Here is a 25,280-nt window from a genome sequence, read left to right as displayed (position 1 = left end):
GAGAAAGGTCATTTATACCCTGTCCCCCACCCCCAAGTCCCTCTCCCTGGTTCTCGCCGTGTTCAACGCATCGCCGTCCAGTTTGCCAAGGCTAGAGACCTCAGCTTCTTCCTTGCCTTTTTCCTGCTCCAAAGCGCAAACTCGTCCTCAGACCCTCACGGGGATCTCCTCAGGCAGCATCCGTCTCCATCCCAGAAGCCATCCCGGGTCTGACCTGGACCGCGGAGGCTGCCTCCACCCTGGGCCCCTGCCTCCCGTCTCCATGTCCCCCCCCCCCCCCCCCCCCGCACCCTCGTCGGCAGACGGCGGCCACAGCGTCTTTCTGGAGCATAGGGCCCCCTCTTCAGAGGTTGTATTGAATTTGGAATCAGATCCAATCTCCTCATGTGGCTTCCCAGGTCCTCCGTGGGCGACGAGGCGAGGCCTGGCCTCTGCTTTCCTCAGCTAGTTTCTCGTGGCCCTCTCTTGAGAACCACACCTTCAGCATCACATGGGCCCTCCTGCCCCCACCCCTCCCCGCACACTCCGCCCGGGCTTTGCTTCCTGGGGCGCGCCTGTATGACTTTGCCAGGGCTGCTGCGACAGGGTATGACAATGGGTGGCGTAAATGACGGAAATGTGTGCCTCGCCGTTCCGGAGGCTGGAAGGAGGCGATCAGGCGTCAGCAGGGCGGTTCCTTCTGAGGCCAGGGAGGTTCGTGGCGGGCCTCTCCCTGCGCTCCTGGTGGGTTGCTGGGGCCTTTGGTGTTTTGCGGCTTGTAGAGCTCCGCCTGCATCTCACACGGCGTTCTCCCGCATCTCTGTCCACATTTCCTCTCTGCACAAGGACACCAGTCAGAGTGGATTAGGAGCCCACCCTACTCTAGAATGACCTCACCGTAACTAATTCCAGCTGCAGTGACCCCGTTTTTTCGATAAGGCCAGATCGGAGGCTGGGCGGGCAAGGATTACAGCATCTTTTTGAGGGGACACACTTCGATCCGTGGGAAGTAACATTGGGGGAAATGAGAAGACGCTTATAAGCATATTAACACAAATAAAGAAACCAGCATTCCCGAACTTAGGGATCAGAGCCCCCTCCCGGTTTAAATCCCACCAAACTTGAGTTCTGCGGAGCACACTCCCAGAAAAGCTGCATCCTGTCCCGGACATCTGGACTGGCCAGGCCACGAACGTTCCCTTCTGTCCCGAGGGGCTGAAACGCGGCCGAGAGAGCAGAGCCCCTGCGGAAGGCACTCAGCCCGGCACCTGGGCCTCCTGGGAAGGGCGAGTCAGAGGCAGCAGAGGGGCCGGGCAGCCAGCCGCCTGCGCTCGCAGGGCCTCCTCTCCGCCCGCCGGCCTGGGCACCCCCCTCTCGAGCCCTGGCCCGACTCACTCCCGGGTCTCACCTCCCACATCACACCAGGCCACTTCAGGCCTTGTCTGTCTCTATCACCGAAACATTCCGGCCGCTCCCAGCGATGTTTTCCTAATGACTGCGGACAGATAGAGTCGCCATGCTGCTCAGACTCAATTCTAAAGATCCATGGAGGAAACTCTATTTCAGGAAAGTGAGGATTTAATTGAATAAATACACATTTAATTTCCCGTGCTTGATGGCTTTCAGGGGACAATCAGTCATTTGCTCTGAAGTGTGTGTTTCAGGCGCTCAGGGGGCGCTTATCAACCTCCAAATGCCGCCAGCTCAGCAGGGTTCGGCCACAGAGAGACACTTGCTTTTTAAAAAACAAATAATGGATGGCTGCAATTTTTAAAGATATGTTTTTTATTGATTTCAGAGAGAGGAAGGGAGAGGGAGAGAGAGGTAGAAACATTGATGAGAGAGAAACATCATCGATCAGCTGCCTCCTGCACGCCCCCCACTGGGGATCAAGTCCACCACCCGGGCATGTACCCTGACCTCCTTGTTCATGGGTCAATGCTCAACTACTGAGCCACGCCGGCCGGGCGGAAAGACGCTTTTTTGGTAAGGGGTACTCCGCAGCAGGAGCCCACATCCTTTTGTGATGTCAAAGGAATTCAGTGTGCCCTGCTGTCCCTCGCGTTGTCGAAGCTGATGTGGGAGAAGGGGGAACAGGCATAACGAGGCTTCTGTGTTTCTCCACACAGCTGATACCTATGTGGTTGCCAATGATTCAGTCAAATATCAAGGTAAGTCACCCCTGCAGACAAGGCTCCATTCCCTCCAGAGAACCTCTTAATATTCCGAGGGCTCGTTCGCGCTCCACTCACCGTGGAGAAAGATGAATTCTACCTGCTCCTGGTCCCTGGGGGCCCTTGGCGCAGGAGCCCCTGGGGGCCAGATGAAAGGCCTGCAGCCCAGGTGGCAGCGGGAGCCTCTGTTGATGAGGGTGGGGGGCAGAGGAATCCCAGAGTCCGGGTGAGGCTCAGTGACTGACCGGAATGCAGGCTGAAAGGGTCCCCGTGGGGGTCTGGTCCCAGGCGTGCCCAGTGCCATTTCCTGGTCGCTAAAATTGCCATTCTGTGATGGGAAGAATTCTATTAAGAAAGAATAGCATTGAATGAAGGACAGAACTGAGCTAGAAGGAACCTGTCCCGCCCCCTCATTTTACACAAGAGGAAACCCAGCACCGGAAGGAGGAGTGGCTTGGACAGGGCCCGACAGCCAGGAAGGGGCAGCCCCGATGGAGCATATTTCCCGCTGTCAGTCCCTGCCGTGAGTGATGCCTTGTTATCGTAGGGCCAGAGATCCTCCACGACTAGTGAACAAAGTTATTAGGGCTTGGCACTAAGATGCCAAAGCTGGCCACCCGCTCCACCCAAAACTGGGCCCTGCTACGGCACTGGGAACAGGGGTGGGGCAGGGGGAGAAGACAGAGCCTTCTCAGAGTTGGGGAGGGATGCTGGAGGAAGGAGGGGGTGACATCAAGGTACCCAGGCACCAAGAGAGAAATGCAGCCTTCAGAGGCTGCAGGCTGAGTCCTGACTCATGGGGTGGTCCTATCCGTGGCCGCTGGTGGATGAAACCTCACCCCAGTCCTCGTTCTTATGGGAAAAGTGCCTGTACTTCCAGGTTGCCCCTTCCCCAACTGGGTGATAATTGGTGGCAATTTGATGTGGATGGACTGCTAAGAGGAGGCCCACGGAACTCGGAACTCAATGAAAAGCTAGGAAGCATAAGAAAAGCTTACAGCCTCGCTTCTTCATGTGAATTAACATGGCAGCAGGGAGGTTATATCCACAACTAGAGCATAGTGAGCACTTACCACGTGCCGAGTTCTGTGCTGAACCCTCTGTGAGCTCACATATCCTTACAAAACCCCCACAAAGTGAGTGTTACTGCCCCACTTGCCCAGGAGAAAATCCAAGCACAGCCTGTAAAGGTTTGTTTCCAGAGTTGTCCAGAGAGGAGCCAGGATTTGAACCCAGGGAGCCTGGCCTCTGAGCCCTGGCACTTCATGGCCACAGCAGGTCATATGGTGCACAGCTCCTGGAGGACACAAGAGGTGTCGGCCGTGCACTGATGTCGCTTTCATTCCCGTGGCAATGAATGAGTCAAGCTAGGAATGGCATGATTGGGATGGATTGGGGCCAGGTTGGCTGTAGAAACATGGTACCGGCTCACATCCACCGCCCTGAGCTCACATCCACCGCCCTGAGCTCACATCCACCGCCCTGAGCTCACATCCACCGCCCTGAGCGCTGCCAAATTCGAGAGCTGGCCTTCTTCAGGCCAGACAGCCCTCGGGCCACGTGGGTTCTGCCTGCCCAAGTCCAGGCTGGCCCCCCCTGGGTCCACTGTGAACGCCAGGAGGAAAGAACTAAACGAAATGCCCCGCCCTTTCTCCACAGCACTTGTCCGGGGGACTCCAGCTTCGCCTCCAGGCCATTCAGAACAACGTCAACCACCACAGCCTGAGGACGCTGCCCGGCTCGGCCCAGAGCAGCACCGGCCTGGCGGCCCTCCGCAAGTGGCTGCAGTGCACCCGGTTCAAAATGGCCCAGGTGGAGATCCAGTCCTCGGAGGCGGCCTCGCAGTTCTACCCTCTCTGAGCGACCGCTCGCCTCGTGCTCCGCGACAACATTCTGGCTTAGCAATAATGGGTTTCAAAACAGAACCATTTGATCAGGCAGGCCGGGGAGCATACCGGTACCGTACATTCTCTTTCTAGGTTAGTGACGGACGTGCAGGGGCCGGAGAGGGCCACCAGTGAAGCTTTCTTGCTACACATATTTCTGATGACTCCTTGGGCTATCTGATTAAGTGTTTCCTTACATTATTTTTTAAAAACCAAATCATTTTTCTTTAACTAACTTCTATTTTTTTTAAGAAAAAAAAAAAAATAGACTGGTGGGTACTCACAGAAAAGTTGTATAAGTCCCCCTGTTGCTATTTTTGATGATAGAGAATAAATAGGGTTTTTGAAACCTTTGTAGTGTTTTTTCTTAAAATCCACTCTTGGCGATGCAATAAATAAAATACCCCGTCATCATAAGCCAGTGACACTGGACCGAAGCTTTTGTCGTCATCCTGGGCAAAGTGGCAGCTCGCAAGGACCGTTACAAAGTGCACTTAGAAATTAGGTGGTCAAACTGTGCCGACCGTTCCCTTCGTTTTATAATGACATCATTGCCCCAAACTGTCCAGTACGTCTTATTATTTTTAAAACTAGTTTTTCAATGCATTCGTTCGAGGCTGTACTTTCTTGTAAGCTTTACGATAACCACTTCCGTTTTGTGAATAATAAATTTTATTCTTTCGTTAATACTTGTATACAATTCAATTTAAAACTGTAGCTGGCATACTGGACCAGCCATCCCCACTCGGGCACAGGGCGCCGGCCCGGAGCGGCGCGTCCCAGCGCGGGGTTTTAACGGTGTGGGAACCCCGAGGTTTCCCCGCACCCGCGCTTACATCTGACTGTGCATCCACAAACGACGTTCCCTTCTCTCTCCCTGCAATGCACTGACTGAAAGAAGACTTGATACACCTTCAAGCTGTACCATGACATGCTATTAAATGCATTTTTTATTATCTTTGTGAGCCTGGGGTTTTTTAAAACCAGTGTATAGAGCTAGAGTTTAGTTCCTGATAACCATTTCTTCTGAGCTCTTAATCCTTCGAACTCCCCTTAAAGCCGAAGTACCATTATTGAGAGGACAGGGCTTTCCTTCAGCTCATTGGGTGAGAGGCACACACATCTATTTAAGTCCGTTCTCTCCGAAGGACTTTAAGGGCATGAGATGATTTCTCTCTCTCTCTCTCTCTCTCTCTCTCTCTCTCTCTCTCTCTCTCTCTCTCTCTCGGTTAGTAAGAGGCTTTTCTTTTTTTCTGGGAAGCCTGATACCTTCATGCTTCTCAGGGGGAAAACGTTCTTGAATGTTTAAATGTTTCGCATGAGTTCTAGAAAGATGCGGCAGATCCTCATTCTTGTGAAAACGTGCAGGGAGCCAATAGGCCCGTGTGGTATACGATAGAAACGATCCTTCTTATTCGCTAACAAACGCTCCTGCGAGGCCTTCCCACAGGCAGACTCCTCTGTCCAGTGCCGCTTGGTCACGCTCCGTGAGTGTTTTCCTTTGTATGGTAGGAAGTGGCGCATATGTTACCTCACTTGTAAACCGTGACAGCTCTCAGGGTGCGTCCTGTCTGTACCCCCAGCGGTTGGCCTGTAGCACGTGTTTAATGAATGTCTATTGAATTGAATGGACTTGATTAAGGCAAAGGGGCTTCCTTGAGCTCCCCAGCGGGCTCAGCAAGGGCTGCGAAGTGACATTCTCTTTTCGTGCAGGGATTCCGAGAGGGGGTGATAGGAACGGGTGGACGCGGAGGCCCTGGCTGCTCTTCCCCATCCGGGCTCGCCTGGAGGCCTGGCTCTCGCTGGTCCCGAGCCCGCCCTGCACAGGCAGCCAGGATCTTCGTGGCCCTGTCCTACCGGTAGGCAAGGCTCAGAGTCACCCCCAGCTTCTCTGACCCCAACTTCTCACCTATTCTTTGAATGGACTTCTGCCTCAGTTTCCCTTTGTATTTGCATCCCCCTCCCCCCCCCCCAGGGCTGGCGATGAGCCCATAACTCAGCCCTCTTGACTGGGCCCCCATCTAGTGCTTCCTGCTGTCCAGACCTGTTCCTTTACCCCCATCACCACCAGGGGTCTTGGTTCCACCAGGCAGGTGTCCCCCCCTGCTTCTGAAAACCGTGCCCCATTTTCCCCCCCTCTGAGCAAATACTGTTCCTGCTGGGGCTCCGCCACCTCGCTGCTGATGGAGACCAGCAGGTTCCCTGGCCCGGGCCCCTCCACCCCCACCTCCCCATTTCCCGTGTCCTCTCTTCTCTGTTACCTCGTATGTCAGTCTCTCCGGCAGGTGGGGCTCAGGTACTTAGAAGAAGAGTCGGGGACAGGTGGATTCAGCAGGATTGGCCCTAAGAAGTAGGAGGAGCCAATCCCCCAGGTCAGGGGCCAGCGCCATCGCCCACGGCCACCACAGCCATGGTCTGAGTCTGTAAAGTTATGTCGGACACAACCCAGCCCACCATGTTCACATCAGCTATGGCTGCCTTCGTGCTGTGGCCGCAGAGTTGAAGAGCTGTGACAGAGACCACGTGTGGCCCGAAAACCTAAAATACTTACCGTTTGGCCCTTTATAGGAAACGTCTGCTGACCCCTGGCCTAGGGAATGGCTTCCTAGCAGAAGGCCCGCGAGGAGCCCTGAGCCGAACCTTTGTGTGGATATACTTTCCCTACCCCCTCGGGGCTTTTTGAAATGTCATTAGTGATCCACATCTGTAACATGGGAACAAGGATACATTCTACCTCATACAGGGGTTGAGATAATGAAACGAAAGAGTGCAGGCAAGGGCTTTGAGCAGTGCCCGGCACAGGGTACACACTCAAGAAAAGTGCTCGGTTGCTATTTTGATGTCATGTTGAAGCCTAGAGGGCAAAGCTACTTGCCCAAGGTCACACGGCTGGTGAGAGGCAGAGCAGGAACGTGACCCCAGGGCTGTGCTCTTACCCACTGGCATACTGACTCCTGCTAACCCCCCACCACCCCATCCCTGGGGCAGCCCTGACAGCAGAGGGCAGAGAGAGCCCCACAAATTGTACCTGAAACAGACTGGCCAGAACTAATCATTGGCTTGGAGAAGGGCCAAGGAATGGACTCTGTTTTCCTCCCCTGTGGAGTCCTATTGGCGTCAGAGTGTGACTACAACATTCTGAGATTCCGGGGGCAGGATGAGCCACCATCTGCAAACGCAGAGGTTCCATGGTCGCTCACAGTGGGCCTGCCTCTTGCTGCCGGGGTGACCTCGGGCAGGTGACTGACCTCTCTGGACCTCTTTCCCTGATCTGTACATGGAGCTGTCTACCTGTCCTGGCCTGGAGGAAGGCTCATCAGGTGGAGGACGGTGACGGTGCTTGGGCGACCTGCCGGAATCCATGGACCTGCAGGAGGAAGACTGCGGCCGCCTGCTGAGGACCACGTGAGGGGAAGCTCACAGCTGCAGGCTCATCTGGTTTTTCCTTCAGCCAACCCCTCAGAAGCCAGTCCTACCACACCCACGGGAGCCACAGCTTCGTCACTAGCCGAGGGTGTCCTGTCTCCACGGTCTCCCACCTCGGAAGCCTGTCATTCTGCCTGACGTTGAAGTCTCTTCCCAAAGAGTCTCACCTGCGTTCATGTGGTTGCAGCAGCTTCACCTCTGTTTGCAAACTAGGACGGGCCGAATAAGTTTGGACTGGACTGGAGAAGAAGGGTTACCCACCAAGACTCTTGGGCGGGCTGGGATGGAAGGGCTTCTGACAGTAATTGGACAATGCAGATCATTTAATATACCTCTTTCATAGAATTAATTTGCAAATATGTAAATTGAGCAGGCTGAGTGTCTTGACAGCAATGGTCTTTTTTAAAATTTATTTGTGTTGGAAGGGAGGGAAGAGGGAAAGATAGATAGAAACATCAATGGTAAGAGAAAATCATTGATTGGCTGCTTCCTGCACCCCCCCACACTGGGGATCAAGCCCACAACCCAGGCATGTGCCCTGACTGGGAATTGAACCATCACCTCCTGGCTCATAGGTCAATGTTCAAACACTGAGCCACACCAGCCGGGTGACAGTAATGGTCTTAAGAAGAATGAAGGGAGTGGTTGGAACTAGTAACAAACGATGTTTTTATGAAAGTTGAACCCTGAGGTGTTGTTAGGAAGAGGCTGGCCAGCTCCTCCTACTGACAGGGTAGCAGTGAGCCTCTTGTGAGTGGTATAGCATTTTACATACATTATGTTTACTCCTCTCAGCTCTCTCCTTCCCATGAGGTAGGTGTTATTGTTATTCCCATTTTTCAGGTGAAGAAACTGAGGCCCAGAGGTTAAGTGACTTATCTAAGGTCCTGCAGCTGTCAGTAGTAGCATTTGGACCAGAAGGCCATCTGACTCCCAGTCAGAGCATCACTTGATAAATGTTAATTTCTCTTCCCTTTTTGTGTTGTGCCCTCTTTGGGCTGAAATGTGCCAGGAACATGGATAGAGAATCCGTGGGCTTTTTTGAGGCAGTTCCATCTTGCTGGGACCTCTGTTTATTGATCTCCTATCATAAATTTCCACCGAGCCAGCGTCATTTCATCTGACAAAGGCGCCTTCTTCCCCTTGGCTTGGGGAATTCATTTGTTTGAAAAATAATATAACCCACCAATTAAATCACGTGTAGTTTCCCACTTAATTGTTTTATGAGAAAGAATAAAATTTTATGAGTTAAAAACTGTGGCGATGAACTCTGTTAGATTGGGGGCCTGTTGAGAGTTCACTCAGCCCTATGGAGACCTGCCCCAAATTAACTGTAACCATAGCTACCACATCTGAGAGTGGACTGCGTGTCAGGCAGGCTAGATACACTAACCTCCTTCAGTCTTCATAAAAGTGACCTGAGGTAGGCCCTTCTGTGATTAACCCCGTATTACAGATGGGGAAACTGAGGCTCCATGAGTATTTGCAGGAGTCGGTAAAAGGAAGAGCAAAATTTGAATCCAGTTATGTCTGCCTCCAAAGCCCTGGTTCTTTCGATCCCTAATCCTGGCAGTTACGTGATAGGTAGAGTCCTTCGCTACTCACCTGACCAGCAAGGTCACCTAGACTCACGCAGACCAGACGTCACCAGCGCCAGCCGCTGGCCGAGCTGGACCCACGGCGTATTTTGTTCGATGAGCTTTTACTTTCTCCCTCTGGCTTGAATACGCTCGGCGGGGCACGCAGGCTCCAGTTTTGTGTGGTTCCCACCGCTGACCTCTGCCTTCCAGCAGGAAGCGGCCCAGCAGCCTCTTGGCAGAAACCCTGCGGCCTCTGGGCTGGCTTCGAGGCCTGGCGTGCCGCCCGCTCGGACTGACCTCGCACTGTGTGCGCCCAGGATGGGGTGGGATCTACCCCGTGCCGCTCAACGAGACGGTGGCCCTGCAGGACCGGGGCCGCGCTCTTAGTGCCTAGGGGCCCCTCTCCCCGGTGCACTCCTGTTCCCCACCTGCATGGGCCCGGGCCGGGGACTCTGCCCTGCACCCCTGCACCGGTCAGTTTGACCTCACTTCAGGCCGCTGGTCTCTCCAGCCCACCAGCATCCTGGTTCCTTCCGGCCCAGGGAGGCGGAGGTCAGGCGGAGGCTCCAGGTGAGGCTTGGCACCAGCCCTTCCTTGCAGGGCACACAGGACATGGACAACAGCCTCCGATGTGGTTGAATGAATAGCTGGCTCTTTAATTACACAGTCCAGACGGGCCCGCAGGCAGGCCGTGGAGAAGGGCCTCCCGGGCTGCCTGGCAGACGCCCTGATTTCCGCTCCTTCAAGTGGCCTCTTGGAAAGGAAAGCAGGCAGCGAGTAATCAAGCCTGAAGGACAGAAACACTGCAGGTGAGGACAATCACGCTGCCCAGCTGGGGGTGAGGGGGGCGGGGGGCTCTGCAGAGGGGGATTGGCCTGGTCCCAGACCCAGGGTGAGCCCAGAGGTGGGCGCTTGGCGCTGGCCTGGGCCGGGGGGCTGAGTCGGGGGGCGGGTGGGGACATAAGCTCCAGGCTCTGCAGCCAGGTCCATTCTGGACTTTACTGATCCGCTGTCTGACCACGGACCAGTCACTCACTTAACCTTGCTAAGCCTGTTTCACCGACTGCAAAATGAGGTGGTGTTTCCTCTGCCCCAGCACTTTGTAAAGAGTGAGAGAAATGATGTCTGCCAGGCGGAGCACCGGGAGGGGTCAGAACAGGAGTCAGAGCTCGCCTTGCCGGGGTCTCGCTGCCCCTGGGCGCCCTGCGCTGCCAAGCCCCAGACCAGCAGCCGTTTCTTCCCCTGCCGGCGAGGCCATGTGGCAGCTGGTGTTTTGCGGATGAAATCGCAGCTCGCACGGGACTCGGGCTCTCACGGCTGCGCCGCTGCACCGCGTGGGGGCTCGAGGCTCCCCCAGGCTTCTCTGAATGAGCGCCGGGGAGCCTCCTCCACGCGTGCACCCGCTATCGTCTGCCCTTCACTGGCGTGGACACATCCTTGGGTTTGTAATAGGCAACATTTTGAGGCTAATAAACAGTTATGTTCTTTATTCTCTGGGGAACCCATTCCCCAGCCTAGCTCCCCCAGTTGGCCAGACACCTGCCCAGAAGCGCGCCTGGAAGACGGCTCACAGACTGAGAACCTATCCGAGAGGGACTCGCTAAATCGGAAGAGACCCAGACACCATCAATTTGCAAATTCAAGGTTTCCGACTCTCCTGCCCGCCACACTCCATGAGGTGGGGGTTCTGAAGTTATGTGAAATAAAATGCTATATTCTTTTCTTTATGCTGCATGTTAAATGTGTAACCCACCGTTCATTCATTCATTAATCAATCCTACGGATATTTCCTGGGCCAGCCACAGAGGAGAAAGCAAGTGTTCTTAGTGGAGAGAAGGTTCTTAGGTGAAGAGAAGCACTGGAGTGAAAGCAAATCAAGGCGCTAGAACAGACTGCCGGGTGCGGTGCGGCAGAAAGCACAGCCAGGAGAGAGTGGCTGTGGGGACCTGCCCTGGGCAGGGGCTGGCGTATGTGAGGGCAGGAGCGGGGGTGGGGAAGGGGGGACAGGCAGGGGTGAGGCAGAAGCAGGGGCCAGGTGGGAAGGGCCTTGTGAGTCCCCGTAAGGAGTGCGGCGTTACTTTTCAGTGTGGGAACTGGTGGGAAGGCGTTGAACTCAGGTACAATCTGACTTGTGAGCAGCCTCTGGCTTTTGTGGGAGAGGCCGTGGGGCTGCAGAGGTGAAGCAGGGCTGGCCAGGGGCCCTCATGGCCGTCCAGGCGGAAGCGGTGGCTCGGGGACCGGGTGGAGGGAGCCGAGCTAAGCACACGGATTTGTGTTCTGGAGAACGAGCTGGTAGGACTTGGAGGTTTATTGGCCACTTGTCCGAGGCAAAGAGGCATGAGGGATGACTGTGGCACGAGGGACCTTGAGGCAGGAGTGGAGAGGAGGAAGGTGGGATGACGAGAGGTTCTGGAGGAGGAGCCAAGGGTTCTGACAGGACAAACTCACTCCAGAGATGAGCCGGCCATTCCCTGCGCGTTTGATAGGATGGGGTGGGCGGCGGGGGGGGGGGGGGGGGGGGGTGGAGAGGGGCCTGGAGAGGGGGTGTCTACCGATTAAAAGCAGATACTGAGGAGCTGGGAGCCTCGTTCGGAGGCACTGCTTGTTCTAGGATGGACCCTAGAGAGCTGGTCTGGGAGGAGGGAGGAGAGCATAAAGGCGCTCCGTGCCTGGGTGGGGGATGGGAGAGAAGGGCAAGTAGGTGGCCCAGTGGGTGGTCGCTAGCAGGGTGGGTGAGTCAGCGTGTCTGAAAGCCACAGCGAGGTCACCCCTGGGAACCAGGCGCAGTGGAGCCCTCCTGCGGCCGCCCGCTGCCAAGGCAGGCCCTCCGCCACGTGCCCGGGTCCGGGCGTGACTTGGGGCGTCCCACGCCTCCGCGGCGGCACACAGGTCCGACAGGCGGCCGAGCGCTGTCGTCGTTGGCTGTGCTGGATGCCAGCGCTGGAACCAGTGGCCAGAAGCCCCGAGATTCGAGGTGGAGGTGCACGTGGTGCGAGGAGGGCCCCGCCCTGCTCCGTGCTTGTCTCAGGGTGCCTGCCAGGCGGCAGAGCCTCGCACACGAGGCCGCGGGCCCTGCTCGTGCCCGGCTGGCCTTGGCGCTTGCCGCTGTGAGTCCGGCCGGGCTGGGGCGCACCGGAGTGAGTACAGGACTGGAGGTGTCCCGCCGAGTCCTCACCAACCTCCACGGGAGGACCATGTCGGGGGCTGGTGGGCAGGGGAGCCCTCACTCGAGCCTGATGGCAGGCAGCCTTTTCTTAATGACACAGTGACAGTAACGTCAATGACGGCTGCCACGCACTGCGGGCCTAACCCGTCTCCTTTCCAGCAGGGCCTCCTGGTTCTTGTCCCCCAGGATTTCCGTGAGCGCTTGTCAAGTTAAGGTGCCTGGTTTGTCCTGTCTGCCTGGCACCTTTCCCGTTTTAACCCTGAAAGTCCCACATTTTGGGAAAACCTCCCCATCCCAGGCAAACTGGGAAGGCTGGTCACCTTCTTCTCAGCTGAGTCAAGGACAGAGGTGGCCGGGTGAGGGGATGAAGGGCAGGCTTGGAGCCTTACAATCCCCATAAATGCCGGCTTTGGGGTGTTAGATACAAACCATATAGAAGCGAGCCGGCCACGTACCCAGCCCAGCCCTGGGTGCCCAGCAGGTCCTGGGGGAGGGGGGTCAAACCCCCCCCCAACACACACACACCCTCAGCCTGTCCGCGCCTCCCACCCCCTCCCAGGACCGAGCCCCCACCACACCCCACAACTGCAGCCATCTTTACAAGTACATTTTTATTGAAAATAAAAAAGGCATGATGCTTTCTTCCCCGTAATTAACAAACAGCTCCCCTCCCCCCCCCAAACGCTGCCGGTCCTACTTCGTGTGCAAAGTCTCAGCACAAAATCGACATTATGGGCTCCTCGGTGGACAGATGGGCGCCCACACGCCCACTGAGACGGAAGGCCAGGAGCCGGCTTCCCGTGTGCCCGGCACAGGTAGGAAGGCAGGTCGCAAATATTTACACTCATGCATTAGGAACCACGCAAGTCACACTCTGCACGGGTTCGTAGGGTACAGTAATTTTGCGTATATATTGGTATCTCTTTAAATATATATAACTATATATGTTTATATTTTTACAGCTATTAGTCTTTCTTCCAAAACTTGCTTTAGAACAGGGGTGGGGAACGAGCCATTAAGGCCCGCAAAACCGTTGGGTGTGGCCCTGCCAAGGCATCAGGGGTGAGTTAATTAGATGTTTGGCCACATACAGCAGGCTCATTTTTACGTGGATGATTCTGGATGGCCTGTGAACGATGTTGTAAATATCCAAATGGCCCTGGGCGGGGAGAGGGGTGGGACCTCCCACCCCTGACCTAGACGCTCCTAGTTAACGCCTGAAGACTCTGGGAGGCCCTACCTGCCATTCTAAAGCTGGGCTCCGCCAGGCACAGCTGGAAAGATGTTTGAGAGAATGCAGAGAAGGAATGCGTCTCGTTCTCGGCCTCCACGTCTGGAGGAGGCTAAGGACGGGTCTGTTTGGGGGCCACAGGCACGTTCCTGACGTGAAAGTTCTAAGCTCGATGCCAGGCTGGAGCGGTTGGATGGACGCTTGTCGCCTAAGCTAAGATCCGTGGGGTTCTCTCGCTGTACCCTGAGAGCTGTCTCCGAAGGACTGGCTCTTGGGTTGGAGGATTCTCAAAAAAATCCTTAAAAAAAAAAGCTCTTCTCTTGTTTTCCCTGCACACTCCAGGGAAGAGATGTGACAAACCCAACTTGGGGGAATTTGCTCTCCACGGTTAGCTTTTCAGAGCTCTGGCTGTGTCCCCGGGAAGGAGACAGGGGCCCCCAAAGCCTGGTGGATGGTTCGCTGGGGGTCGGCGGATTAGACTAATTGCAAAATCTGGGCTTTTAGGTTTAAGTCAAGTTCAGGGAAGCTGGGATCAGTGGGTCTGCCTGCCCTCCTTGATCCTCTCCAGGACCCCTTAGCCAGGATCCCCGCTCTGGCCGAAGGTGCCCTCCATCACTTCTGAGCTCAGGGTGGCACGTGCTCAGGGCCGGGGTCCTGCTAATCATCTGCTCAGGGGCCAGGCAGGGGACTCAGAGGCCGTGCCAGCGGTGGGGGGAGTGCGCTGGAGTGGGGTCTGCCTGCTGAGCACCCACATCCTCTGGCCTGTCACCCAGGGGTGCATCCCCGGGGAAAGTGGTGGCATCCAGCAGAACTGGGAGGTGCTCACCAGGCCGGGGGCAAGAATGAAGGCCACGGTGGCACCGTGCCATGCTGGAGTGTGCAGGGAAAGCAAAAGCAAATCCAAACCCCAAGCAAATCCTCGCACAGAAGGGAAACTGAGAAGAAACAACCCTTCCTGGGAGGGGATCCCCGGCCTGTCCTCAGCCCGTCCCCGCTGACCTGGAGCAGGACAGGGTCAGGGTCAGGGTCAGAGCACACTCACCTCTGCCCTCTGCTGTCCCAAAGATAGCGAGCGGAATAGACAGCTCAGTGGGCACAGGGCTCCGGACAATGGGTGTGTCAAGGTTCAGCCCCAGTCGGGACTGGCTTTCAGTCTGTCCATCTCACCTCGATATGAAGGTCTTGCCTGCAGCCCCAAGCCCTCCACGGAACCACTGGTGGTTTGGGAGGCGGACTGGGTCCACCCGCATCGCTCCCTGGCCAGACAGCGGGACCATTTAATGCGTCTGGTCCTTTCCTAGTGAGGGTGTGGTGGTGAGGGAACCACGGGTCAGGGCGCTCTCCCAATCCACCAGGGGATGCCAACCCACAGGGCCACCGTCTCCCTGGCTGAGTGATGTGCCCACAGGGGTGGGTGGCCTCCTGGGCAACAGCCTGCAGGGTCCCTCGCCTGTCACCCCTTTCCTTCCCTTCATCCACCAACCACTGTGGAGGGTTCGGCACTTTTAGAACCTAAGAGCTTGGAAAGAGACTCCAGGGAGCCACTGAGGCACGCCATCTCCTGGAAGAGGGGAGGCTGGGGCTGTCAGGAGAGGCTCTGCGTCCCTGGTCAGGGCTGCAGGGGAGGAAGCATTGGGGAGCCAGCGCCAGGCCGCTCGGCCCAGCCAGACGCCGCAGCGGCTTTGGCACAGTGGTGGCCCCTGCCGATGAAGGCAGGGCCTGGCTCACACGGACGGGTCAGTTCCTAGGGCGGCGACTTTGCAGGCCGGACTCAGCCCTCCGTGGCAGGACTGGGGAGTCAGGCGGGACCCAGGGGCCCGGGGTGCGGGTGGGGACAGGGGGAGAAGACGGGCCCTGAAGGCTGAAGACGATAGCAGGTGGGGCGACAGACGTGTGTGGGAAGCACCTTAGAAAGGGGACGTCTCCTGGCTGTGCCGATGGCTTCTGTTGGGAAGGGCACAGTCAGCGGAGCCGCAGGCGGGCTTCCTGGGGGCGAGGCGAGGTTTCCTGGCAGGGAAGTGACCCCTGGATTGCCTTTCTTTGGGCTAAAGGGGGGCGCCTACCCCAACTCGGCAGACGGACAGACCCTCTGCCTTCGACAGAGCGCGTGCTTTAGACAGTAGCTGGGAGACAGCGGCTGGAACACAAGGTGAGAGGTGCGGGGAGCCTGGGGGTGGTGCCCGGGGGCTGCATGCAGGCAGCCGGCTGGCGCGGGGCTGCGCTGCCCCTGCCCCGGGGCATGGCTGGAAGAGAATGCTTTCTCCTTTGCGAGGCTCGAGGCGGGCAAGGCAATGACGTCCTGGACAAGCGCAGTGTCAGCTCCTGTCTACTAGCGCCACCAAGGTGCCCTCGGGCCAGCGGTCCGGGCCACGCTCACACCACGGCGTTGTTCACGTCCACGCCCTTGTTGCTCTGCGAGGTCGTCATGGGGTACTCCGCCACGCTGGTGCCATTCTCCTCCTTTCTCAGGGGTTTCCTGGGAGCGGGCGGAGGGGCAGGGGCAGCGAGGGAGGAGGAGGGACAGCGTTAGTTATCAATGCCGGGGAGTTAGCATGCCCCACAGTTGGCCCGCCAGGCTGTGCTGGGTTAGCGTCCTTGGACTGCTGGGCTTTGGCGGGGGTGCGGGTGGTGGGGAGGTAGGGGGTGGAGGTGTGGGGAGGCGGGGGGACTCTGAGAAGGCTCTGGGCTGAGGGTCTGGACTCATAGTAGTACCTTCTAGGTCAAGTCTCCTCTCCCCTCTTGAGCGGCTCAGGAGGGGCTGCCCCAGTCCCAGGCCCGAGTGGCCACAGCTCCTGATCTAGGCGTCCCCCCCCCCCCCCCACCGTGCTGGGCAGCCCCATCCCACGCCACACGGCTGCCTCTTGGGTGGGTCTGCGGCCCGTGGGGCTGTAGCTCTGACGCCTGTGTCCCCAGTAACGCCGGGGCCAAGCCTGAACCGAATGTTTACCGGCACCACTGAAAGCCAGGGCAGGACGGCATCGCCTTCTCCAGTGTCCCTGAGCCTCCCCACACCTCGCCCAAGGAGGGCGCACACTAATGTGAGGCCTAAAGCCCCGCGGGGAGAGCCTGGGAGGTGGGGTTAGCAGGCCTGCTCAGAGAGCTCCCCGAGGTCAAATCTGTCAACTTCCTTTTCTCCTGCAGCGGAATCAGCTCCCAAAACACACGGAAACCCAAGTGCACTCAGCTGGGCACCGGGCCCGGCCACCGTGGCTTCCTCGAGAAAGTGAGGTGCTGGCCGACACTCCTCCCACGTGGCCACGCCTTGTTCACTGCGCTGTCAGCCACAGCGTTCCTTGTCCCTTTCCACAGTGATCCCGGAAGAAGCAAGGCCTGGAGTTGAGTTTCACTTCATGGGGAAGCTGAGGCTTAGGGAGAGCTGTGACTTGCCCAAGGTCCCGCGGCTGGTTTTGGTGGACCCCGGACCACCACCCACTACCGCCAAGTCCTGGTCCAGCTGTGTTTCTGTTAAACCAGCATTCCCAGCAGGCGTCCCCCCGCCCCCCGCTCTGTGTCCAATCAGCGTGGGAAGGCCTCCTCCGGCTCCTCCTGGAGGTTCCAGAAGTCCTCAGAGGCCTCCAGGGAGCCCGGCTCATTTTGCTTTACCCTAGCACATCCCATGTCCTGGGGTCTGAGAACACCATTTACGTGGGTAGATGCTCACAGACCTTTTCTGGCCCCCAGGCTGGTAGGGCTCAGAAGAGGTGCCTTGTAGGCGATGGGCTCATGGAAATGACAGAGTCCGAGCCAACCTCTGTCCCTTCATCCCTCCTCCACCCCCACCCGCCTTTCCGAGGCCTCACGCAGGCCGGCTCGGCGGGTGGGCTGGGTTTGCAGCTCGGCGAGTTGGCACGGTCTGGAAGCATCTGGAAGCGGGGCGGCGGTTCATGTTGCTACAGGGGGCTCCCGTGTCGCCCCGCTGCGAGGCCACTTAAGGGAGATCCCTAAATGTATCATCAGTATAGCGAGGGACGACGGACATCAGAGTCAGGATTCTAGCAAACATCTCTGGGCCCAACCCGCACTGCTGTTCTCCCTGGCAAATACTCAGTCGTGGGCTGAGAGGTCTGCAAGTCCCGCAGGGGAGACAGAGCTTCAGGCCTTGGAGGCGGGCGGGGGAGACGAAGAGGGTCTGCCCTTGCTCGTGGGCAAAGCCTTGGACCCAGAGTTCCCGCCCTCCTTAGACGAGGTGGGAAGTCAGCAGAATTATTCTGCCGGGAGAAGAGGGGCTGTGGCCTGGACACCCTGTGCGTCCCTGTGGCTCAGAGGGCCTGGTGGGGGGCCAGCTTGGTGGGAGGGACACGGGGAACAGGCCAAGGGGGCAGCCCCAGGCCCTTCTCAATGGCGCAGCCAGCTCCCCAGGCCAGAAAGGACAAAGGGGGTCTGGGCAGGGGCTCCACCCAGCAAAAAGGGCACCTCTGGCAGGTGCAGCGCCCCCCGCCCAGGGGCATCCTGGAGCCTGAGCGCGTGAAGGAGAGAGCGGCTGCCCAGGGCCCTTGGAGAAGTGGGCTGGGTCTGCTCCCTGCTCCACGGGAGCTCAGCTGCAACCACTCTGCTCCCCGCTCTGCCCCACCCCCTCCCAGAGACTTTCTGGGACGCCCTGGGGCCCAGTGGACGCTGGAGTTGTTCCTGTAGCAGGAGGAGGCTCTGCCTGCAAACCCCCACTGTCCTTCCATGGGCAAGTCAGTGGACCTCTTTATGCCTCAGTTTCCTGGTCTATAAAACGGGCACAATGACGGTGCCCGCTTCATAGGCGTGTTGGGAGGATTAACACGTTAATGTGTGTTAAGCTCTGAGAGGAGCCGCTGGCACACAGTAGGTCTCCGTAAGTGTGTGTTAGCTCTCAGGACGGCTGCTGGGAAGGTGTCAGCATCGCTGCTCCTGTTGGTGGGGAGCAGCCAGCGGTCTCCTGCCTGCACAGCCTTCCTACCTAAGCTGTGCCCCGTGGGGCTCCACAGGTGCCTGAGACTTGCTAGACCCAGCCCGGCTCCGCGGTGCCAGGTGCCAGGTGCCAGCCAGGAGTGCTCCCCACCAACCAGAGAAGGGCTCCTCCGCCCTGGTGCAGGCCCCTACACGGCCTGGCTCCTAAACCGAGAGAAAGGGCAGTGAGCTTTTCCTTGGCCTCGTCATGTCAAAGGGCGGGTTCTCCCATGTTCCTGCACCCCAGCCTGGAAAGCAGCAGCACCCCATAACGTCGTCGTCTGCTTGGAGTGCTGAGCTGACAGCTCCGCGGCCAACTGCCAGCGGTCTGGGCCTCTGCAGAAGCTGCCTCCACCAGCACGGAGCGGGGGTGGGGATGGGGGTTGGGGGGGAGAGGAGGATGGGGGGCAGGACCCAGGAGCCCCTCTTGGGCCCTGCTGACATCCACGTGACAGGTCCCACCCTCAGCCTGCTGCTCTGCTGGGGAAGCTGGTGGCAAAGAACAGCTCTGAGGAGCCTGGGAAGGGAGGGCTGCCCGGCTTGCTTCTGCCTCCCACCCCCACGGAAGGGCCTGTTAAATTAAAAGGTGGGAGTGGGCGTACAAGCCCTCACCATTCTCTCTAACCATAAAGCCCCCTCAAGAGGCATGCACATACTCCTCACTCTGGTGGGCCAAGCAACCCCATTTCCACCCCCCATTTCCTCTCCCCCATTACTCTGAGGTTCCCCCCTCCCCTTCATAGTATTCATGTTTTTTTAAAACCTCATTTATTACTATGCTGGTGTGCGCGTGTGTGTGTATGTGTACGTGTGTACGTGTGTGTGTGTGTGTGTGTGTGTGTGTGTGTGTGGTCTGCTTTCTCCACTGGGGTGTGGTGGGGAGTGGGCAGGGGCTCAGTCTCATTTATCTCTACATCCTGGTACCTCGTCTAGTCCCCAGCACACAGTAGGTGCTCAATAAATACCTGTGGACCAGCAATGACTCACCGAGAAGCCCTGGGGTGGTCAACGGTGCCAGATATCATCAAAGAGACTTGGGTGTTCAAAAGTGCCCGTTCTACTGGAAGTGGCTCACCCACGAGAAGCCGGTGGGCACCAGAGCCCCGCAATCACGGGCGTGCCCAACCACGCAGCGAGCTCGCTCACTCCCAGGGAGCAGCAAGCTGGCTTATCGTCTGCAATTAACAGTCTGCAGGATCAGCCTCGTGTTGTGCAGCCTTTATTGTTCTTTCGGCCAACACCTTGTAAATCAGGAGGAAACGGCTGTCAAGTGGCTTAATGGGGTTGTCAAGTGGCTTAATGGCCGTCGATGGCCGGAGGTGAAGGACCGAGCCATGGGTGGCCAAAGGAGGCAAGGCCTCCTTCCTGAGCCTGGGGGCGGGGAAGCTCCGGGAGCTCTTCTGGATGATGAGGGTCTTGGGTGGGGGGCTGGGTCTTATTCCCGTGTCCCCAGGTCTTGCCCAGAGGAGAATGCAGATCACGGTGTTGGGGCCGAAAAGGGACTGTGATGCAGTCTCCATGCACCATCCCCGTCCAACCTGTGGCCCTGGATGCTGAGGGCTGCCTCTCCTGGGACCCCCTGCTCTTGGGTTTGCCAATGGGAGTCACCCTCAGGAGACCGGAGCGCCAGGGAGAGGTCGGGGCATTTCCTCCCCCTCCTTTCCTGTTTTGGGCTCAGTTGTTCCCCTGGCACCTTCCCTGGCCCTTGTCCTAGCTGTGCTAACCGCTCCAGTGCGGCTGGTCTGGTGGGGCCGCTTCACCAGCTTCCTTTGCTCCAAGGATCTTCGAGCCCCGCCCACACTCTGGAGGACGCCCCGCCCACACTCTGGAGGACGCCCCGCCCACACTCTGGAGGACGCCCCGCCCACACTCTGGAGGAAGCCCCGCCCACACTCTGGAGGACGCCCCGCCCACACTCTGGAGGATGCCCCGCCCACCTCATCTGGAGGAAGCCCCTGGAACTGAGCCATCTGGGGTGGGTTCCTTGTCTTTCCAGGCCGTTAACAGACCCTGGAACCAAGAGCTCAGAGCCTGCGGAATAAGACAGAGTGACGGGAGCCTCTCCAGCTGTTCAGGGGGGAGGAGGTGGCAGCCACACAGGCCTTCCTGGGAGACCCCCAGCCCTGCTGAAGCGCAGCCCGCATGCAGCCGCCTGCGCTGCCAGTCAGATATTCCCTTTACCCTCTTCCCTCGAAGCAGCGCGTTTCCCAGAAGTTTGGGGCAGACAGCGAGGCAGAGTGACTCTGAGTGACGCTGGAAGAGCTGGGCTTTTTAAAAAGGTGCCGCTGCCTGTCTCCGAAGGGCAAGGGAGTGGGAACGGGTCCCTGATGGAACTAGGGCCCCAATCCCTGGCAGTGCCCGGGGGGATCTTGCACACTCTTCCTCAAGACCCTTCAGTAGCTCCCAGTGCCCACCAAGTCCCAGGCGGGACCAAGCCTCACACCCCGTGTCACAGGGGCTTCCTGGTGCCTGGTGCCTCTGCCAGGAGTGCCTCCTCTGCTCTGCTTCTCACAATCCTCATCCCAGGGCAGCAGGCTCTCAGCTCAAATGTGCTACCACCCTGATCAGAGCTAACTGACTCCTCTGGGCCCACAGCAGGCTGCCAGGGACTTCCTGCAGCCCATCCCGCCTGCCTCCCAACAGCCATTCTAGCATCCGCCCCCACTGCCCTGCAGCCAAGTGAGCCGCCCGTGGGCACAGGCCCGTCCTATCTGTCTCTGTACCTGCACAGCCTGTGCATACAGTAGGCGCCCACCAGACACTGGGAATCGGGCTGACCTCGCGCCCTGGGAGACTCCAACACCTCCACCTTGACTCCTGAGGCCTGGTCTGTCCCTGAATTACAGGGTCTTGGGGCCTTTGTGTCCACCTGTTTTACTGGCTTCAGACACACCCCACCACCCCCTTTTCCAGGCACCCTCGAGGAAGGGCAGGCAGGGAGAGCCAGGTCTGTTCTCAGCCGAATGCCAGAGAGGGACTCAACAGTAACACTGACGCGGAGCTGCGGTCAGGGCTGCCTTTGGAATCACTGGTGCCTGGTGCAGATTCTGACTCCTCTGCTCCCAGGCTGTGCCACCCTGGGCAGTTCCCTTACACCTCTGAGCCTCAGTTTCCTCCTCTGTGAAATGGGACGGATCGGGAGAAGATGCAGTGAGGTGACCTGAGAGACGGTTGGTGGAGCGATGAGCCTAGCGCTTGGCTGAGGTTACGCCCTTGTTATTTATCTATTTATTGACTTGGGGGAGTGCCTGGCTGGGAGGCAGGTGCCCGGACATGGCCTGCCTCTCGCGGAGCTGTGTCACCTGGGCCCAGTCCCCAGCAAACTCCCAGGCTGTTGGCTTGACGTGTCCCTTCACCCTGTGTGCCTCACTGTGCATTTGTTTAAGACTTTAACTTGATGTTTTACCCTTTCTGCTTTGAATTATTGAAGTGAGATAACATAGAACAGTTGATTAAAAGGGCAAAGTTAAATATTTTAGGTGTTATGATTGCTCTTAACGTAGCTCCTTGAACTTAGGGCCACAGGGCATTTAAAAAAAGAACTTTCTTGGAAGTATATTGAGCACCCCTATTGCCCTTTGGTGTTTTGCAACATTTCTCTTGGTCTTTTGATTCTGTCTTCCCCCCCTACAAATGTCCCTGTGCTAGGCTAGGGAGGCCATTCTTTGGAAGTTTGGTAAGACTTCCCAGTCTCACCAAGGGACTTGGCAGAACTTCTGTGTTTAACTCCAGGGGGCGCCATTCACACCATGGCCCACTGTGCCACACATAGAGCCCAGGACACAGCCCAAACCTCCTCAGACCTCAACAACAGCCACACGGTGACGCAAATCCCAACTCAACTAGGTGCCACCCAACCTCTTCTGAAAGGCAAGATGAGATGGTGGTTACAGAAATGACAGTGAGTGTTACTGAAAGATAGTTTGCTGTTTGGATCCTTCATGGCCTCACTGGAACACTCCTATTCATCCTTCAAAACCCAACTTAGGTGTCCCATTCACTGCAAATTTTCTCTGAGGAATCTCAACCTCCCTCTTCTCCCAAGAGAAGCATTTCTCCCTCCCTGTCATCCCGGCTCTCTCTGAGACTACTGAAACATGGAAGCTGGTGCAGCACATCGTGAGCACCTACTATATACCAGGCACAACAGGGACACACATTGTGCATACTATTTAAGCAGGCATCTCACCGGAACAGTACGAGGTTGTTATCCTTTCCCCCTATTTTACAGATAAGGACACTGAGGACCAGAGAGGTCAAGTGATTTCCTCCTGGTAACACAGCTTGAACGAGAGCCTGAATTTAAAACGGACTCCAAAACCCAGTCCCCACTCCAAACCAGCATGGTGCCTCCCTCCAGTGGCTCCCCTGCCGACCCCGTGAGGATTATTTCCATACTCTGAGTGAGCCCAACAGTTGGGCCTGCGATTTCAGGAAGGGTCAGGGTCGCTTTCTATCGCACGGGGCCTGACTTATGATTGGTGCTCATCACATGCCTCTGAGCTGAACTCCCTAAAACCGGTGGGGGTATGAGGTGTGCAATCAGCTTTCAACTACTTCAGCAAACAAAAAGCTAAAAGGAAAAGGAAAGCAATGCAGCAAATATTAGCCAAATCTCGGTAACTGTTGAATCAGAGTGAAGGTAGATGCACGTTCCTGGTACGTTCTTTCTGCTTCTTAAATGCTTGACAATTTTTATAATGGAAAAAACAACCCACAATGGGGGTGGGTGGAGTAGCCCCGAGCCCAGCTGGGGTGCCCTCAGGGCTCCAAGCCAGTGGACACTCACCGCTTGATGGCTTTGTAGCAAATGATGACGAGCACAGTGAGGAACAGCAGGGAGGCACAGCACACCGCGATGACGATCACCAGCCCTGACCACCAGCTCTCCTCGGCGGGGCAGGAGGTAGAGCTGGGAGCTGAAAGAGAGAGGGGCAGCCTGAGTCTCCCTGGGCGAGCGGGGCCTGGCCGCGTCAGAGGTGCACCATCACGGTGACACCAGGGCGGCCGCGCTGCCATCCATCACCCAGATGAGGCTCTCTGACCCGTCCTGCCCTCCCCACCCCCACCCGGCAGCAGGTGACATCATAGCTGGCCCCCAGCCAGGCGGCGTTATCCCAGCAGGGGTTAAGCACCACGCCCGCCCCGGGCCATCCATCCTCCCTGGGCATGAGCTAACTGACAGCAGGGTCAGGTTTAATTTCCCATGAAAAATAACAGAAGCTCTCATTCCCTCAGTTGAGGCATTAAATCCGCTTCCTCTGAGGGTGGGGGTGGGAGGCAGGGCTCATGGGGGACCCTGGGAGGGAGGAGAGAAAGGGAGGTTCATCAGCATCAGTACTTTTCTTTAAATATATTGTTATTGATTTCAGAGAGGAAGGGAGAGGGAGAGAGAGATAGAAACCTCAGTGATGAGAGAGAATCATGGATCAGCTGCCTCCTGCACGCCCTCCACTGGGATGGAGCCTGCAACCCGGGCATGTGCCCTGACCTGCAACCTGGGCATGTGCCCTGACCGGGAATTGAACCATGACCTCCTGGTTCATGGGTCGACGCTCAACCACTGAGCCACGCTGGCTGGGCCGTCAACATCAGTTCTGAAGCTAATTTCTCGAGCGGGGCAAGCTCTCTCCCTCCTTGGATTTGGTCCACGTGGTGGGTACGTGCAGCTGTTTCAGCTTGCATGGGGCGGCCGAGTCTGTCATGGACAAAAAGCATCTGACAGACACCGGGGGCTGCAGGGCCCCCAGGTCACGACTCAATCCACGGGGTCCTCGAGGTGAGCCTGTCCTCCCCCTCGGCCACTCGCACACTCGGGCCCCAGCACACGTGGTGCTGACGTGCGGGGAGCATTTCCCAGCTGGCCTGCCGGGCCTGCCTCCCACTCCCCTGAGACACCTGCGGGCCCAGGAGCTTGGCTAACGCACTTGGTGGCAGAGGCTGTTTCCTAGGCCCCGTGGACAAAGGGGACTCTGGGGCTCAGAGGAGGGGGACCCTGGGCCCCACATCTCTCAGCCCTGCTCCCGGTACTGCCTCCAGGCACCACAAGGACAAGGGTTCTCAGAGGTTCCTCCAGGGGCCAGGTGCCCCCGTGACTGCCTCGGTGTCCCCGCCCGAGTCCACTGAGGAGGCAGCGGCGTTGGGGGCAGGGCCCACAGCCTCCTCCCTCTCGCCCCACCCACACACAGCGCCCATTGTCTCCCAGCACAAGGGCCCACTGAGGCCCTGCTGTCCGTTCATGGGCACCGGGCATCCTGGAGGAGGCCTGTGCCAGGGCCTCTCCCTCCCCCATGGGCCGGCTCCGTGTGGGGCTCCCCGAGGTGCCAGGGTGTGGGCTGGGCTTTAATATATATATATATTTTTTATTGATTTTTTACAGAGAGGAAGGGAGAGGGATAGAGAGTTAGAAACATCGATGAGAGAGAAGCATCGATCAGCCGCCTCCTGCACACCCCCTACTGGGGATGTGCCTGCAACCAAGGTACATGCCTTTGACCAGAATCGAACCTGGGACCCTTCAGTCCGCAGGCCGACGCTCTATCCACTGAGCCAAACCAGCTAGGGCAGTGGGCTGGGCTTTAAAGCCACAAGCACAGGAGCAGACATGGCACTTGGGGGACCGAGGCCCCTTCCAGGGAGGAAGAAGTCCCCTTTGGAACTGACCAGGGGAAAACTGAGCGTCCCCATCTCAGCTCGGGGCCGGGGCTCCACCCCTTCCCTTCCCGTGGGAATCTGGGTACAGCACAGAGACCCCTCCTTCATAAGTCTTCCTGATTCCCCCCCAGGCCAGAGTGCCCACTGAAGGCACAATCCCCTGCCCGCACTGAACAGAAAGACAGGGGGCAGCGCTCTGGGGTGTGGGGTGTGGGGTGTGGGGGGAGGTGCCTGCCTTTTCCAAAAGCAAGGGGCACCCCTTCTCCA

At 57.7% G+C, this 25,280-nt stretch overlaps 2 protein-coding genes across 9 annotated transcripts in view; one reads left to right on the top strand and one right to left on the bottom strand.

Annotated features, from left to right (window-relative positions):
• The window catches only part of UNC79 (unc-79 homolog, NALCN channel complex subunit), a 226,932-nt gene extending 222,544 nt beyond the window's left edge, over positions 1 to 4,388 (top strand). For all 4 annotated transcript variants that reach the window (XM_059687243.1, XM_059687253.1, XM_059687233.1 and 1 more), the window contains 2 exons: positions 2,109 to 2,150; positions 3,813 to 4,388. In XM_059687243.1, coding sequence (XP_059543226.1) covers positions 2,109 to 2,150; positions 3,813 to 4,013 — 243 coding nt within the window. In that variant the 3' untranslated portion in view covers positions 4,014 to 4,388. The remainder of the gene's footprint in view (positions 1 to 2,108; positions 2,151 to 3,812) is intronic.
• The window catches only part of PRIMA1 (proline rich membrane anchor 1), a 61,808-nt gene that overhangs the window by 9,184 nt on the left and 27,344 nt on the right, over positions 1 to 25,280 (bottom strand). For 3 of the 5 annotated variants that reach the window (XM_059687293.1, XM_059687267.1, XM_059687277.1), the window contains exons 4-5: positions 23,149 to 23,278; positions 12,804 to 15,918 (exon numbers count right to left, since the gene is read on the bottom strand). In XM_059687293.1, the coding sequence (XP_059543276.1) occupies positions 15,816 to 15,918; positions 23,149 to 23,278 (233 nt within the window). In that variant the 3' untranslated portion in view covers positions 12,804 to 15,815. The other 2 variants (XM_059687302.1, XM_059687286.1) reach the window with 2 other exon arrangements.

This window comes from Myotis daubentonii, chromosome 1 (genome assembly GCF_963259705.1).
Source record: "Myotis daubentonii chromosome 1, mMyoDau2.1, whole genome shotgun sequence".
NCBI classification, from domain to species: domain Eukaryota; kingdom Metazoa; phylum Chordata; class Mammalia; order Chiroptera; family Vespertilionidae; genus Myotis; species Myotis daubentonii.
The sequence above is the reverse complement of the archived record's forward strand: the minus strand, read 5'-3'. Positions and strand labels throughout refer to the sequence as shown.